The sequence below is a fragment of the Vulpes vulpes genome, chromosome 9 (genome assembly GCF_048418805.1).
Source record: "Vulpes vulpes isolate BD-2025 chromosome 9, VulVul3, whole genome shotgun sequence".
In the NCBI taxonomy this organism is placed as follows: Eukaryota; Metazoa; Chordata; class Mammalia; order Carnivora; family Canidae; genus Vulpes; species Vulpes vulpes.
Window position 1 is genome coordinate 97,782,334 of NC_132788.1, and position 17,080 is coordinate 97,799,413.

Below are 17,080 nucleotides of genomic sequence, written 5' to 3' on the forward strand. Positions count from 1 at the left end.
AACCTAACAAATAAAACAAAATACCCTCCTTAGTCCACAGCCCCAGGCAATCACTATCATGAACACAAGTCCAAATCCATGTATCCAGGAGCCACATAGAGATTCATTGTGTTCCCTGGAATGGCTCTGCAGACCCTTCCAGATCGATGCAAATGTATCTGGTGTTTGCGCATAGTGTAGCCTAATGGTCAACCACACAGATTCTGGTCCGACCCTCAGTTGCTGTTGAGCCTTGGGCAAGCTACTCAACCACACCATGCCTCAGTTTCCCTGCCTGTAAAATGAGGAGGGGTCTTATCAGTTCCTATGAACTGGTAATGACAGTTCCTATCTCAGGGGGCTATGGTGAAGATTACATCTCTCTCTCTTTAAGTTTATTTTTATTTTTTTTAAGATTTTATTCATGAGTAATCAGAGACACCGGCAGAGGGAGAAGCAAGCTCCATGCAGGGAGCCTGATGTGGGACTTGATCCTGGGTGTCTCCAGGATCACACCCTGGGCTGAAGGCAGCACTAAACCGCTGAGCCACCGGGGCTGCCCCAAGTTTATTTTTTAAATTTATTTTCTTTTATCGTTAAGATTGTATTTATTCATGAGACACAGACAGGCAGAGACATAGGCAGAGGGAGAAGCAGGCTCCCTCTAGAGAGCCCGAGTTGGAACTCCATCCTAGGACTCCAGGATCACAACCAGAGCCAAAGGCAGATGCTCAACCACTGAGCCACCCAGGCGCCCCTCTTTAAATTTATTTTAAATATTCTCTACACCCAATGTGGGGATCCAACTCACGACCCAGAGATCAAGAACTGCATGCTCTGGCTGCCTGGGTAGCTTAGTCCATTTAGCCATGGGCTCTTGATTTTAGCTCAGGTCTCTATCTCAGGGTCCTGGGGATAGAGCCCGCCTTGGGCTCCCTGCTCAGAGGGAAGTCCAGGTCAGGATTCTTTCTCTCTTTCTGCTCCTCTCCCCTCTTGCTGGGGAGCTCTCTCTCTCTCTCTCTCTCTCTCTCAAATGAATGGGTAAATTAAAAAAATAAATAAATAAATAAATAAATAAATAAAGAGTTGCATGCTCCACCCACTGAGCCAGCCCGGTGTCCCAGTCAGTCACTCCACCTATCTTCAGTGGGGTCCCTGAGAAGCAGGCCTGAAGAACAGAATCCTAGAGCCTGTTTGCAGTGGCGGGGACGGGGAATCACCCCTGGAAGCCCCGGTCGGGGTGAGCAGAGACGAGGCGCCCTGCAGGGGGCGCCAGGCAGCAGGCTCCGAGGGCCAGGTCTCCTAGGGGGCCCGGGGCCCCCCCCCGGAGCACCTCGGAGAGGTCCTACCTGAGGTGGGAGACAGCTGAGGCGTCCACAGGCACTCGCCTTCCGTCTGTGGTCGCGGGCTGCTCCCAGGGGAGCCCTGTGGGCGGGCAGCGCGGTGTCCCAGGGCCCCAGCAGCCCTCCGCTAAGCAGCCAGCAGGTGGACGTGCTCGGAGACGACCGCAGAGCTCGGTGCCACGTTTGCTTTGCGCCACCCCCACCCGACGACACCCCGCGGACAACAGCGTTCAGCGGCTTCTAAAATTTTACTCTAACCGACGGGACCAAGTGACTTCAGGGTCTTTCTGCACCATTAAAACTCCAGCCTTAACCTTCTGAAGTCAATGCTTGTGCCTCGATGGATCCGCGTTTACGCCTCTCCCCACCTCCTGCGTCTTAGCACACACTCACGTTCACATCTGACTCTCAGCGCTTCTTCACAGCGGCCCCACAGAGTGGTTTTCATTGTCTCTGTTTTAGGGAGGAGGAAGCGAGGCCTAAAGAGATTAAGGTGGCGGTCCTGGGTCACGGAGGTGAAGGTGAGGCCTAGACCTCAGTGATCGCTGGCTGGATGCTCGCCTGGCTGGGGTGGCCGTGTCTGCCTACTGTCTGGGTACCCAGCCCGGCCTTGGCTTGTCACACCTGCCTCTGGTCCTGACCTGCTGGCTCCAGAGCCCCTTGGACATCTTGAGATCCCCAGGCCTTTAGATCTGGGCCTCCTGGGCTGGGTTGGGCTGCCTGGCACCTTGCCCTCCCTCCTCTCCCAGGTGAGACAGGACCCTAAGGGCAGCCAGACTCCAGGCTGGGACAGAAGTCTGGCATTCAAAGGCTGCACTTTGAAGCATGGGGAATGCAAATGGCAGGCAGGACAGGGCCTAGGGCCTGAGCCCCAAACCTCTGGCCCCACGGAGAATCAGGGCTCCAGAGAAGGGCAGATTAGGGATAAGTATGAGAGCCCAGGAACAGGAGGAGAGGTAGGTGGTGGGGGAGGGCAAACCCTTGATCCCACTTCAGATCCCCAATCTTGGGAATACTGGGGGCAGGGGCGGGACTGAGGCCTCACCCAGTACAGGTGGGTACATGGGGGTCAGAGGGAGGTGGGCATATATGGCTATATTGAGGAGGTCATAGGTTGGTGGCCCTGGGTCTGGGTTATCCCAGGGAACTCTGTATTTCTATCTTTGTCTTTGTGGGAGGGCTCCATGTTTTCATGGCTATTGGCGGGGGGGTGGGGTGGGGGGGTGTCTCTGAAGATCCCTGAAGGCCTCTGGGTAACCTGGGGGCTTGGGGATTCTGAGTTGTTCTAGACATCTCTGGGGATTTCTGAAGGTCTCTAGGTGGCCCTAAGGACCCTCTGTGCTGAGGGACTGGCCCTGCCTGGGACTCAGGCTTGTTTCAGGCCCAGGCTCAAGAGCATGTCAGGCAGGATGGAGGGGGAGTATGGAGGTGTGCCCTCTGGGAGCTTCTGGTCCCCCTCAGGCAGTGAAGCCCGGCGTTACTCTGCTTCCCATAGCCTGGGCACGACCTGTTCAGGTGGCAGCTAGGATGGCCCAGACCCCAGGTCTCCCAGGCCCCGTGCTTCAGACCCCAATACCTTACACATGCCAGGCATTTCCAAACCCCCAAACCCCAGGACCTAGGGCTCCCAAACTCCTGACCCCTCTAAATTTTCCAGATTCTGGGTCCCTCAGGTCCCCCAGACCACCTCCAGAACCCACTATCCCAGACCCCACGCCTACCTCCCTCCACCCCAAACATACACACACACACACCACACACACACACACACACACACACACACACACATATATACACACACACACACAGACTGGTTGTCTGGCACTTCCTCATTTCCTCATTTCCTCCTATTCTAAGAGACCTTAGGGCTGGATGCCACTAACTCCTCCCAGGGTGTGGGACATGGGGGATATCCACTCACACCCCAGCCTGAGGGTGGCTGCTGCCCCTCTGTTCCTCCTTTTTTTCTTTTTTTTTTTTTTTAAGATTTTATTTATTTGAGAGAGATAGGGCGAGAGAGCAGGGGCAGGGAGGGAAGAAGAAGCAGGCTCCCTGCTGAGCAGGAAGCCTGGTGTGGGGCTCCATCCCAGGACACTGGATTCATGACCTGAGCCCAAGGCAGATGCTTAACCCATTGAGCCAGCCAGGCACCCTTGCCCCGTCCCTCTTATCCCAAAACCAGGGTGTCTTTATGTGGGCTTGTTGGCTGATTTCGGTGTTTTATTTTATTTTTTAAATATTTTATTTATTTATTTGAGATAGAGAGGGAGAGTGCAAGCAGGGGGAGGGGGAGAGGGAGAAGCAGGCTCCCACTAGGCAAGGGAACCCAATGCAGGGCTCGATCCCAGGACCCGCTTGGCTTCCCTCCACCTCGCACATATGCACAAACTTGAACTCTCTCTCCCAAATAAGTAAATAAAATCTTGAAAAAAGAAAAAAAAGAGTTGCCACCTTGCCTGCTTGCTTCTTGTTTTATTTTTCTCTGCATTACTTTTTCCACCTGCTCCATATTTTCTCGGTCGATCCTACACGTTGCCAACCTCTCCAACTGCTATGAGAACCCCACAAGCACAGGGATTTGGTCTGTTTTGTTAAGGGCTGTAGGCACAGCTCCCTGACCAGTCTCTGGCACACAGTAGCCACTTAATAAAGGTTTATGGAAAAAGATGAATGAGTTTTTCCTTATCAATTCATAGAGATCTATCATTTTGTTTTTATGACTCTGAGGCATCCCCCAGGAAGGAGGAGCTGTTATTCATCTAACCAATCCCTTAGGTTGCTTCCCTTCCCCATCACCCCCATCTCCCAACATGCAATGAATCATCTCTTAGCTCTGCCATCTTTTTGCCTTCCCTCCTGTTTTAAATTGTTCAAAATACACTTTGCACAAAATCTACCATTTTAGCCATTTTTGAGTGTACAATTCAGTGAGATTTTAGTACATTTACAGTGTTTTGCAAGCACCACCTACATCTAGTTCCAGAACATTTCCGTTGCCCCAAATGGAAACCCCATCCCCCTGAATAGGCCCTCCCCCCAGCTCCTGGCAACCACCAGTCGGCTTTCTATCTCTAAGGATTCACCTGTTCTGGACGTTTTATATCAATAGAATCACAGGCTATGTGGCCTTTTGTGACTGGCTGCTTTCACTCTTCATGATGTTTTCAATGTTCATCCACGATGTAGCTGGTATCAGGGCTTCGTTCCTTTCTATGGCTGAGTAACATTCTGCTGTATGGATGCGCCACATTTTGTTTACCCACTCATCAGTTAGCTCATGCCCCTCCTGCCCTTGTCATTTTGTAAACATGAATTATTCAGGAGCATCCCAGAAGTGGGAGGCTGGGTCAGCAGGGACAAGTGTTTGTAACTCTGGTGGCCTGTGTCAGCATACCTTCCTCTGGGACAGCGCCACAGATGCTCCCGCAGCCCTGCCGAACATTAGCATCCTTTTGAAGTTTTGCCAATCTGATAGCGGAAAATAAATGGCACTGGTACCACAGAGTTGTGATTTGCAATTTTTCTGTACCATTGGGGCTCCTGGGTGGCTCAGTCAGTTAGGCAGGCATCTGCATTCAGCTCAGGTCATGGTCCGGGGGTCCTGGGATCAAGCCCTGCATTGGGCTCCCTGCTCAGCGCAGAGCCTGCTTCTCCCTCTCCCTCTGCCTGCCACCCCCTCCTCACTGTGCTCTGTCTCTATTGTCAAATCAATAAAATCTTTTTAAAAAGAGAGAGAGAATGAGTACTTTTGAGTGTGTTGAAGCAACAATTTTCAACTTTCTATAGTCTCAGTTCAAAACCTTTGGTCATTCCTCTGAGTTTGAAGATGGAAAGGGGCACAGTTTGAGGAGACCAGAAAGCACCAGGGAGTGAACTGTAGCTTCCCACAGTCAAGGAGAAGGCTCTTAGCATTTATCCCGTTTTACCGATGTGGAAACTGAGGCACAGAGTGGTTAAAGTTGCACAGTGGGCCAGGGTCTGGAATGGATTCGAACCTGGTCTTCCTGACACCAGGATACCCCTGTGAGGCTGAGACCCTCTCCTAGCCCACCCTTCTTAATCTACTCTTGTTATTGTCTTCTGGGTCTGACTCAGGCACCCCTCCTCCTCCTCTGGAACTCTGGCCTCTTCCTCAGGTCCCCCACTTCCAAGACTGGTTCACTCTGGGGGAATATTTTCTTTTTAAAGATTTTATTTATTTATTAATGAGAGAGAGAGAGAGAGAGCGGCAGAGGGAGAAGCAGGCTCCATGCAGGGAGCCCGACGTGGGACTCGATCCCGGGTCTCCAGGATCAGGCCCTGGGCTGAAGGCAGCGCTAAACCACTGAGCCACCTGGGCTGCCTGGGGGAATATTTTGACACGACACCCCTCCACTGCTCACATGTCATCCTTGGTTCCCCATGGTCCTGGGAATAATGCCCCACTCCTTAGCCTGGCTTCTGAGGCCTGCACTGCCCACCCCCTGCCCACACCACCAGTTCCTCCTCTTGGTCTGCCCACTCCAGCCACTCCACTCTTAAACACACTGACCCACCCAGCCATGGCTGCAGGGCCTCTGCTCCTGTTGTGACTTCTGCCTGGAATCTGCCATGCATTTGTTTCTGCCAGCTCCTGTGACTCATCCTCCAAGCCCCAGACTCAATGTTTCCTTCCCCAGGGAACCCTCCTCACAGCCCCATCCAGCAGGGAGGCAGCGCTGTATGGAGCAGGAGCTCTGAGTCTGTGGGGGAGGCTAGCAGCTTGGAGAGTCAAAGGCATGGTTTTGGGAATCCTTGACAAAACCCTACTTGCGTGTTGAAGCCCCAATCCTAATGCTTCCTCCTCCGAGAAGCCTTCCTGGACTCTGTCGCTCCCTCTGACCTGACCTGACTCCACTGGACTGGGTGTGTCTGTGTCCCGCTGTGACCTCTCTGAAGACTGGGTGCTCCACCAGAACCCGGCCACACTCAGGCCTTCTGGAAGTCCAGCACCGGCGCTGGTTGAATGAACGAACATACGAATGCGTGGGTTGGGCCTCAATTTGAGCTGACAACCAGGAAGCGAGTTGATGAGGTAGCAGTCTGTCGGGGTGTTAATGGGGGACATGCAGTCTCTGGGTTCCAGCAACAGAGAAGCAGGTCGCCCCTCCCCCTCCCGTGAGAATCCCGGGCCTGAGGCCGGGAAGGGGGGCGGTCTCTGTGTCTTCATTCTTCCCCTCAGCATTGCACCCGGACACCAGTTCCTCTTCCCCTGAGTCGCTGGGTGCAGATCTGAGCCGAGGAGCGCCCCGGGCCACGCGGATCCGAGGCGGGTGCTGACCACCTCGGCCCCCGCGTCCAGGTGAGCTCCGCGAGCTCCCGCGCCGCCCAGGCAACAGCGTGGCGGTGGGACCCGAAAGGTAGGACCAGGGCACTAGAACCGGGGTCCGGGCAGAGACCTCAGAGACCTCAAGCCAGATCGGACGGGGTTCCTTTCAGCAGCTGCGTCCGACCCCAGCCCAAGACCCGCAGCACCCCGCAGTCCAGGGAGAAAGAATTAGCGGGCGGTGACCCCGCCGTTTCCGGGGGCAACCGCTTATTTTGCATATGGTCTCCTTTTGGCCAATGAGGGCGCCCAAAATATTCGGGCGTGGGGGTGGGGGGGGACACGCTTGAGGGGAATGGGCGAATTGACCCGAAGGGGCTCCTCTGGGAGAAGCGGAGGGGATGACTGGGCCGGGTCTTCTGGCCTCCCAGGACCGGCGGCCACTGGGATTCTGTACCCATTCCCCAGAGGGGGCGACCGAGGCAGAGGCGGGAGCCAGCCAGGGAGGCGGCAAGCGAGGGCCTGCGTTGTACCATTTCAGAAGAAGCCTGAGCCACTCTGAGACAACAACGACGACAATGACAATAATACAACACCAGCGGTGAGGGCGAGGCGACCACAAGCTAAGGTCTGGGCTTAGATTCTGGTGTCTCTCTGTCTAGGTTGCTTGAATGGAGGGCTCCCTGGTGTGGATGCTGCTGTTGCCACTGCTGCTGCAGAATCCAGGCAGCCAAGCCCTTTCCTGCAACGTGTCCTCCGGGGACGTGAACTGGACCATGGAGTTCACGGCCACATGCCTGAATTTCAGTGGCCAAGGCCTCAGACTGCCCCAGAACCAGTCTCTGCAGGCCAGGAACCTGGTTTACCTTGACCTGTCTGGCAACAATCTTCAAGAGCTACCATTGCTCTTCTTTAAACTCCTGGAAAAGCTGCAGGTCCTAGATGTGACAAACAACTCTCTGGACCGTGTGGACCCGGACCTGGCTATGCTCTGTCAACTTGACCTGAAGGCTGACTGCAGCTGTGTCCTAAAATCCTGGCACCAGGTCCGACAGAACAACTGCTCTGGCCAAGAGCCTCCGAAGTGCCAGGACACAGCCACTGGTGCCTGGCACAATGTGTCTGCCTTCCTGGCAGTTAGCTGCTCCTCTGGCCTGTCCTTGACCATCGTGGCACTGGTGGCCAGTGGAACCCTGCTCCTTGTGCTCACCATTGCTGGCCTAGTTCTGGCCTGGAGACTTCGGGGACGCTGGATGGCCAGTCCCCGGGACCTGGACAAAACATGGGCTGCTCAGGATGGTTCTAGGTCTGTGGCTGGCAAGCAGCCAAGGTACAGTAGCCGGGGCCTCAGCCCTAAGCCCCCGGCGGCTGCCCAGCCCAGACTCTCCACACCCGACTATGAGAATGTGTTTGTGGGCCAGCCAGATGCCGGGCACCAGTGGGCCGAACATGGGTGAGTGATTCACACCTGCCTCCAAGACTCTGGAACCAGATGGCCGGGGTTCAAACCCCTGGGCTACCTGTTGTAGTGTGATCTTGGGCAAGTAGTTTTACCTCAGGGCCTCCGTTTTCTCACCTGTAAAATGGGAATAATAACAGCCCCACCTCACAGAGTTGGGATAAGAATTAAGTGAGTTCCTGTACATGAGACAAGTATTTTCCTTCCTGACCCACAAACTGAGTTTCTGGTTGCCCAGTATGGGGAGAGAGGAGGCAAGTGTTCCAGGCAGAGTAGGGGCTTTGCAACAATAGTCAGTGGTCTAGGCTCAGATCCTGTGTGACCCTGGGCTATTTCTGAGCCTCTGTTTCAGTCTTTATACAGTGGGGATGGCTCCCCTCCCACAGGTCCCTCTGTTTTTTTAAAAGATTTTATTTATTCATTCATGAGAGACACACAGAGAGAGGCAGAGACACAGGCAGAGGGAGAAGCAGGCTTCCTGTGGTGAGCCCGATGTGGGGACTCAATCCCAGGACCCCGGGATCATGACCTGAGCCAAAGGCAGGCGCTCAACCACTGAGCCACCCAGGCGCCCCTCCACATGTCCCTTTGACACATGAGATGCTAAGAAAGCTGTGTCCCCCCCCCCCCCCCCAAAGCCTGACACCTCTAGATTTGGCTGGAATTAGATGGATGGCTTCAACTTTTCCAGGTTGGATAAGGGAATGAAAGGAATTGCAGGGGACAGCACAGGCCGGGGCAAAGGCCTGGAGGTGGAGGAGAATGGAGAATCTTCTGTGAATCAGTTTTGAGAAGGCAAAACATTAGAGCTGAGGGAATCTGAGCAGGAATGGAACAGGGTCATGGATGGGTGTGGGCAGGGAAATCCACAAAGTGGGGAGGCTGGGGGGAAGCTGTTGGTGAGAAATAGGAGAATATGCAAAACAGATGCAAATACGGCTCAAAAGCAGAAGTGGTCCGCAGGAGGGAGTTGAAGGCACTAATTAGACCCACTAAGGCAGTTCGTGCTGTGATGCTCCCCTCTGCCTCGCTGTCACCAAAGCCTCAGGACCAGTCTCCTCCAAAAACATTGTTTAGAATTGGATCTGCCATTCCCACTATACATTTTCCTTGTACAAACGGAGGCCCTGGGAGGCAGATGGGGGACTTGCCCAAGGTCACACATTGAGTCCGAAGCAGAGGTAGGAAACAGATCCTGACTCCCAGTCCTGTCTATCCCTATACGAGCATTTATGTGTTTGGAGTGATTCATTCTAAAGCATGAATGAATGATAGACTCCACTTGCCCAAAGTAGCCTTTGTCACCAGAGGAGTCCAGGGTAGTGTTAGGATGTTCCAGAGGCAGGAGAGCTTTTTCCCTGGACGTGGCAGGGGGTGGGGTTGGGGTGGGGGGTGGAGTTCTTGTCCACCATACATAGCTAGACATTGCTAAGAAGCTACCTCCTCCCAGACCAATTCTATGAATGCGGAAACTGAGACTCAGAAATTTATTTCTGTATTGAGGCCGCAAAGTCAGTTGCTTCGGAGAACCTAGTAAAAACATTTCCCAGCTGAAGGGACACTGGTTTGGCTCTAGCCACTTGGGTTCATGTGGCTGGTGTGACTAGAGCTTCTGATTTTTCAAGAGGAAACCGAAGTCTATCTTTTAAAAAAAGGGTAGATGGTGGGGAGGCACCTGATGGTTAAGCGTCTGCCTTGGGCTCAAGTCATGAACTCCAGGTCCTGAGGTCCAGCTCCCAGCTCAGCAAGGAGTCTACTTCTATCTCTCTGTCTGCCTCCCCCCCCTGATCACGGGCTCTCGCTCTCTCAAATGAATAAATAAAATTTTAAGAAAAGAAAAGAGGAATGCCTGGGTGGCTCAGTGGTTGGGCATCTGCCTTTGACCCAGGGCATGATCCCAGGGTCCGGGATCGGGTCTCATATCGGGCTCCTTGTGGGAGGCCTCTGCTTATGTCTTTGCCTCTCTCTATCTCTCTCATAAATAAATAAATAAATAAAATCTTAAAAGAAAATAAATTTTTTAAAAAAGAAAAGAAACCAAAGTGTAGATTTTAAAGTAAAAAAATGAGCAACTGCTTCAACTTTAAGGAAGAAAATAATTCGATTATGGGCTTGAGGTCCTTGGACCACAGTGTTATAATGCTAAATCCATGGAATCTTCCCTGAATCTCTGGCCCCCACCTCCTTTCCTCAGAGAAGGTTGGGAGGCTGGGAGAACACTTCCCCGTGCCTCAGTTTCCTCATATGTAAATGTAGGAAGGTACTCAGTCGCCCAGAACTTTCTTTACCTCTCAAAGCTGACATGCCTACCCTCTGAGTCCTTCCTCCCCTCACATCTCTCTTTCTCCACAGGGTTCACTCATCAGAGGACAGCGACTTCTACATGAACTACGAGGGCCCCGACCATTCCTCCCAGCCTGTCTACTGCAACCTGCAGTCCATGTACCGGGGCCCGCTGGACTAAGAGGAGTATGTGTTCCCCGGGTGCTGAGCCTTTGATGCCCCGAACTCCAGCATGATGCCTTCTAGGTGACTTGCAGCCTTCTGGCTCTTCCCTGGCCTCAGTCTTCCCAAACCTGAGGAATGAGGACAGGGAAGGACCATCCCTGAGGCCCCAGAGAGGTTCTGCAGTTCCCTCTCCAGCCCCCACTCTGCTTCTCAGTTCCCTCAGTTGCTGGAAGGGGAAGAGGAGAGGCCCCAGAATGGGGGTAACAAGGTCAATTTGTGAACTCCATCGTCACCTTCCTGTCAGTGTCTAGGCCATGCTCAATAAACGCTGCAGGGCTGACAAGGCTGCTGGCTCAGGGTGAGTGGGTTCCTTGAGGTGAGAATTCCCTAAGATCCCCAAACTGGATCTCTAAGACTTCCGAGGCTCAGCCCCCAGGGAAGCCCACACAAACCCCAGAGGGGTCATTACAACTTATGAATGGGACTGTGTCCCTCCCCTGCTCACACACCCTCCATGGCTCCCCATGGCCCCCAGGACCTCAGTCTGGTAATTGAGGCCTGCATGATTCCACCCTGCCTACCTCGCTGCCCTCTCCCATTCTTCTGTCCTTCTGGCCTAGGCCTCCTCACCACCAAGCCCATCTCGCTCCTAAAGTTTTCATTTGTCCATGCCATTCCTTTTGCCCAGAATGCCATCCCCATCCCCTTTTTCTCACTCTTAAACATCTTAATACCAGTGTAGAACTCCATACGAGGCATGGGTCCAAGTCCTGACTCTGCCATTAACAGGCCCTCAGATCTCCCATCTATATGACAAGGCAATTAGAATTAGTATCGGCAGCTGTTTTAGCTTTATTATGCTGAGCTATCCTAACTCGTCCTGCAAGGCCAGGTTCAATGCCACTCTACTCAGAAGCTTTCTTGTTTCCTCTGCAGGCAGAGTTAATCACTCCCAATGCTCCGTGTATTTCAAGAGTTTGTTCAAACTCATGCCTCAGCTGGGTTTCCTTCAGCTGCTCCTGGCCTGGCTCCTGCCAACCCTCCAATCTAGGGGAGACAGTTGGACACAGACACCCTCAGTCCTGAGCGGTCAAGCCTGGGATGGGGCCAAGGGTTCCAGAGGGAGATGAACGAAGGAGTTTAGAAAAAGCTGTGTGTAAGAGGGGAATCTGGAGTGGGTTTTGAAGGACGTGTAAGTGTTTGAGAAGTGGAGAGGACACGCCTACTGGGCAGGGGGACCAGCCTGGTAAGCAGCAGCAGAGAGGTATGAAAGGCACGTGGGCAACACAAATGTTCATCAAAAGCAACAGCTGATATTTGGGGGAGAGGCTCATATGGCATCTGTTAGCTTTGGGTGACCCTGGTATTAAGTTTAATTTTGAGGTTCCCTTGGGGTCCCCAACACTTGAGAATGATCTCAAGTCATTGAGATGGGGTGGGAGAGGGGACCTATAAGGGTCTTTAGCTTCCTTGAACCCCTGCATCCCCATCCTAGACACTGTTCAAGTGCCCACTCCTGCCCCCGATCATCTGTCTTCCTCCTTCTCCAGCATTAATCAGATCCCAACACTCCCAGCTCCTACCCCTTCGCATCTGCTCATGGCTCTTCAAACACACCCACACCCCTCACCACTACCACCCAGGAGATTTGGTGGAGTCTGCCCTCACCCACCTCTCTGGTCCCATCTACAACATTTTTATTGCCGAACACTGAGCTTATTCCCACCCCAGTGCCTTTGCACCTGCTGTTCTGGCATCCTCAAATGCCAATTCCCCAACTCTCCCCGGAGTCCTGTTCTTCCTCCAGGTCTCCGTTCAGATGCCCCATCTTCAGGAAGGCCCCCTCCCCCAACCATGTCAATCGCCTCTGCCTCCATTCATTGATGTATTCCCTGGGTTGACTCCTCAGCACATTTCATATCGCAGTCCACCACTTTCTTATTTATTTTTTTTAAAGATTTTATGTATTTATTCATGAGAGACAGAGAGAGAGAAGCAGAGACATCGGCAGAGGGAGAAGCAGGCTCCCCCCAAGGAATCTGATGCAGGACTCAATCTCAGGACCCTGGGATCACGATTTGAGCCAAAGGCAGATGCTCAACCACTGAGCCACCGAGGTGCCCCAACCACTTTCTTATCATTTATCTTTGTACTCATTTGTGTTCCTCAGTCAACTGAGGGCAAATGGAATGCTTTGGCCTGTCTTGTTACTTCTGTGTCCTGAGTACCCAGTCGAGGCCTGGCAAAAAGCTAGGCATTCACTGAATATTTAGGGACACCCATAATCATTCCTGTCTGCCTCTGGGTGGCGACATTCACAGGGGACACATCTCACTGCAGGAAATAGGGCCTCTGTCCCCAAGACCCCCCTCCCCCTAACATTTCCTCCGGAGATTCTCAGGGTGGATAGGCAGGTGGGTGTGGGGAGAGGGGGTACTTAGAATATCTTAGGGATTCCAAGATCCTAAGTAAGAAGACTATATAAGATGAGAGATGCCCTGTGCATGAAAATGTTCTTCACAATGTATTTATTTCTTCCTGTGTTTTTTTTTTTTTTCTCTCTCTTTAACTGGCTGCTTGGAGTTTATTTTCCACTTGGTGCAAGGCACACAATTACAGGGTGTCAGGAAAGCTTGCCTGTAGTTTGGATAGTAAAGAGTGGGGTTCTCTCAACTTCCTTTTTGGTGTTTTGTTGTTTCAATATAAAAGAACCCAACTGCTTCTGCTTGCTGCAGCCTGCCTGGTCTAGGGGAAGGGGAGGGGAAGAAAGGGGAGAAGAGCTCTGATAAGCCTTGTGCCTCCTGAGGCAGGTTGGCTGGGGGTGGCCACAGGCCTGGGGCCGGGTGTTGGCTTTGCAGGCTGGCCACCAAGCTGCTTCCTCATAGCTTCCAGAGTCAAGTCACAGGTAATCTTGCCGCTAGAGTCCTAGAGAGATCCCAAGGGTTCTGGGGACTCCAACACTGTAGCCACGAACAGGAGAATGCACTTCCCAAAAGAGAAGCTTGCCCACCAGTAACCCGGGTCAGCCAGGGTAGTGAGGGACGGCTTCCCCGGGATACTCTGCACTTCTGCAGGAGCTGTTACTGGAAATGGAACGCAAGTGGCACAGGTGGTCACCAGTGAGCTGCTGGGTGGGGGGGGGGGGGGGGGCGGGCGGGATGGCTGCCATGCTGTCACTTGCGGGCTGGGGAAAACTAAGCATGGGTGGAGCCCTGGAACTCCCAGCTGCCTTAGCCGCACAGGGCATGGCCCCCACCCTTGCTCTTTTTATACAAAAAATAGAGGTACCATTAACATGGAGGGAGGTGCCACAAACAGAAGTGATGGAACTCTTCTAGGTTGGGAGCAGATGGACATGATCTGGGCTGCTGTGCTTGGAAGGGTGACTCCAAAGCAAGGAGAGACAGCAGGGCAGTGATAGAGACAAGGCACAGAAACAAGAATACTGAGAGATGAGATATGGATGAGCCTGACACCCAGAAGATCTCAGAAACAGAGGAACAGGGAGCTAGAGAAGCAGAAACAGAGAGAAGGGTGTCACTGGGTGCATCGGTGTCATGAGCACCATCTGATTGCCTGACATCCCACAACGCTCCACCACGCATTCCCTGAACAGTTCCACTCACTCTGATACCAGGTCCCCCGTGAGACTGGGGCCAGGGAAGGGAAGGTTCTTCCCAGGGTCACCAGCTTCATCCTGGACACCAAGGGGCTCAGGTCAGACACCTTCATTTTTATTACCACAGTTTTAAATAAAGGCACACCGTCAGACCAGCCCTCCCCAACCCTCCAGTTCCCAAGATCACCCCAATAAATTAATAATAAATACAAAAGTATAAATACAGAGGTTTGGGCGGGATGGAGTATAGGCAGCAGTGGTGGGAAGTCGGGAATCTCAGGCCCCACAAGCCCATTCGGCAGGCAGGGTCTCTGGGGTCACCTCCATCGCTCACGAGCCGTAAGTGAAAGACCGGGAGCGCTCACACGCAGTGGCAGTCCTTGGCCACGAGGTCGTCGAAGGGCGTCAGCGACACGCGCCCGTCGCTGTCTTGGTGCATGAGCACCACCGGCTCATAGCTGGCGGGCACGCAGCACGGCGCAGGCGCGGCGTCGGGGTTCAGGCCATGCAGGCGCGCCTGCATCTGGGCGTGCGTGTTCGCCGACCGGAACTGGCTTGGGCACGCGCCTACACACATGCGCACGTCCAGCTCGCGGGGCGCCACCACCCAGTTGGCCCAACCCAAGTCCTGGAGCGACGCGCGCAGGCTTTGCAGGCGGCAGCAGCGCCCCTCCCCGAGGGGGCAACCGTCCCGGGCGTGCGCATGCGCGTTGCGGCGCCCCCTGGCCGCGCGTGGCCGCCAGTGCAGCTCAAGCTGCGGACGTGCAGAAGGCAACGCTCGCAACCGGTCCCACCGAGGCAACGGTCGCAGGCGTAATGTGGGCGTCCGGGAACCTCCACGACTGAGCTGACGCTGCAGCGGCCGCGTCACGTCCCACGAGCTCGGCTCCGTCGGGGACAGTCTGAGCAGCGCCCGATGTAGGCGGGAGGCTGCGGGGAGCCCCGCAGTCAGGTCGGCCCGGGCGATGCGCAGGTGCAGGTGGCCTCGCGGCCCAAGTCGCACTGAGGGAGAGAGGAAAGCCAGTCAGTCAACCACGGGCCTACTGTGCGCCAGGCGCGGAGTGCCCATTTTCTCCCACACACCAAGCTGCGTCCCACCGCAGGGCCTTTGCACAAGCTGCTTCCTCTTCCAAGCACACTGTTCTCCTGCATCTCAGCACGGCAGGCTACATACCTCTCTAGCCTGCATAAAATAGGCACTAAAATAGTGCCTGAAATAAAATATTTCATTGTGTATCATTTCATCTCCCCTATTGCATCCCCTCAGCAGAGATTTCTGTCTGCTTGGTCGCTACCATGTCTGGCATATAGTAGGTGCTTAGTAAATACTTGCAGGAATTAATATATACTTGATATTTAGAGGGACTAAGATCCAATCACTGGTTCTGCCTCCTCTGGCAGTCAAGACCATTTTATTGAAGGCCTACCAAGTGCCTGGGGCTGGGGATACGACTAGCTACTGTGTTTTCAACTCTCTGAGTCTTGGTTTCTATATCTGAGAAATGAAGGCTACCTGGCTCCCCGGGATTCACAGATCCCTATAGGCTGGTACAGGTATTGGAGATACTGGGGGGACCAGGCTTTGAAGCCGGGGACTGGGTCACTAGGCTCAGAGAGGACAAGAGGCTTACCTGAAGTCTCCCAGTACTAGTAGGATTAGGGCGAGACAGCAGCGCTCCCTTCTGGCCTGACGCTCTTCCCCTAACCCCTCCCAGTTCCCAGCATAGCCCAGATCTCCTTCCCTCTCCTCCCCCTAGATCCTCCGCGGATGGCGAGAAAATATCTCCTCCCTCCCTAAGGCACATGCCACGTGCGGCTTTAGCCGTGCGGTGTCAAGGGATTGCGTCAGATTTGGAACGGGTACGGGCAGATTCCACCTATCGGCGGGCTGCGCTCCTCGTCCCGCTCCGCCGCTCTCTGCATCCTTTCTCCGGGATTGCGCGCGCTCCCCCAGCCCTTACATCCAAAGACAAGGACCCCTCCTCCCCGCACCACCCCCGCCGCTGCCTGATTTCGTCTCTGGGAATTCCAGGCTCTGAGAATTTTCAGAAAGAATAGCTAGCTTCTCTGGGCCTCAGTTTCCCCATCTGCGATCTGTAACATCGCACTTTAGCCAAACCCTCATCTTGTCTCGGCCGTAAACTGGGCCACCTGCCCCCCCGCCCGCCCCCTCCTCCCCACTGTCAGCCCCAAGGGGAGATGTTCTTGTCCGATTCACAGGTGGGGAGACGGAGGCTCAGTGGCAGGCCTGAACCCCTATGACTCCGAACCATTGGTTAGATGATGGTAGCTGCTCAGGGGGCGGAGGTCTCCTAGATTTCACTCACGCTTTGGAGTGAGTATCCGGACTCGAGTTGCAGGGACGAGGTCAGGGTTTGAATCGGCCCAGCCTTGGTTCAGCCTCAGCTTGGTCTGCAGGTGCTCGTAGCGTTTCCGAAGCTCCTGGATTCTGGACACGTCGGTACTGGAGTGCGGGTCTGAGGGTCCTGGAAAGGCGGGGAGGTGCTCCTGGGCCAGAGACAGGGCGCCTCCCGAAGGCAGCCAGGAGAGCATCACCAGTATCACCAGCATGGGAGAGCAGTGTGCTGGTGCCGGTCCCTGTCCAGGCATGCCGGTGCTCGGTGCTCGATGAGCTCTGAACTGAGCCACCGGACGCTGCTGGACTGGCCTTTATAATCCCCGGACTTTGTCCGCCCCCGCCTGCCTGGTCCCTTCCGCCCTGGGTGCAGAGTAAACACTCCAGGGACCAGAGTTGGCTGAGTCTTGGGCTGCTTTTCAGGGGGAGGCCCTTCTGGGGGCGTTCTCCTGAGGAAAGGGGGGTACCCTCCCTGTAGAAGCCTCTCTGAGCCTCAGTAGCATCTTCTATGAAATGGGGACTTCCTTCCAGCTTGGTGGACTGGTGGGAAAGAATGCTTTTGTCAAAAAAGATGTTTCTATATGCTACATCC

The 17,080-nt window shown here is 54.1% G+C and overlaps 2 protein-coding genes across 3 annotated transcripts; one reads left to right on the forward strand and one right to left on the reverse strand.

Moving 5' to 3' along the window:
• The first annotated feature begins 6,345 nt into the window (after window positions 1-6,345).
• On the forward strand, window positions 6,346-13,190 carry LRRC25 (leucine rich repeat containing 25). Of its 2 annotated transcripts, none has more exons than XM_072721195.1 (3): window positions 6,346-6,642; window positions 7,269-8,059; window positions 10,418-13,190. In XM_072721195.1, the coding sequence occupies exons 2-3, from the start codon at window positions 7,278-7,280 to the stop codon at window positions 10,527-10,529; spliced, it is 894 nt and encodes a 297-aa protein (XP_072577296.1). In that variant the 5' UTR covers window positions 6,346-6,642; window positions 7,269-7,277; the 3' UTR covers window positions 10,530-13,190. The 2 variants fall into 2 exon arrangements, with proteins under 2 accessions (XP_072577296.1, XP_025845409.1); XM_025989624.2 differs by having other exon boundaries at window positions 6,501-6,700.
• A 1,036-nt stretch (window positions 13,191-14,226) lies between these two features.
• On the reverse strand, window positions 14,227-16,768 carry GDF15 (growth differentiation factor 15). The gene is made up of 2 exons (XM_025989850.2): window positions 16,460-16,768; window positions 14,227-15,134 (listed from the first exon to the last, which is right to left on the reverse strand). The coding sequence occupies exons 1-2, from the start codon at window positions 16,740-16,742 to the stop codon at window positions 14,494-14,496; spliced, it is 924 nt and encodes a 307-aa protein (XP_025845635.1). The 5' UTR covers window positions 16,743-16,768; the 3' UTR covers window positions 14,227-14,493.
• Window positions 16,769-17,080: the final 312 nt, after the last annotated feature.

What these genes read in the sequence shown, in the direction of transcription:
- LRRC25 (XM_072721195.1), top strand. Translation starts at nt 7,278, where the DNA reads ATGGAGGGCTCCCTGGTGTGGATGCTGCTGTTGCCACTGCTGCTGCAG. An exon ending in CACCAGTGGGCCGAACATGG is followed by an intron (nt 8,060 to 10,417) that starts GTGAGTGATTCA and finishes CTTTCTCCACAG; the next exon opens with GGTTCACTCATCAGAGGACA.
- GDF15 (XM_025989850.2), bottom strand. Translation starts at nt 16,742, where the DNA reads ATGCCTGGACAGGGACCGGCACCAGCACACTGCTCTCCCATGCTGGTG. An exon ending in CCGGATACTCACTCCAAAGC is followed by an intron (nt 15,135 to 16,459) that starts GTGAGTGAAATC and finishes TCTCTCCCTCAG; the next exon opens with TGCGACTTGGGCCGCGAGGC.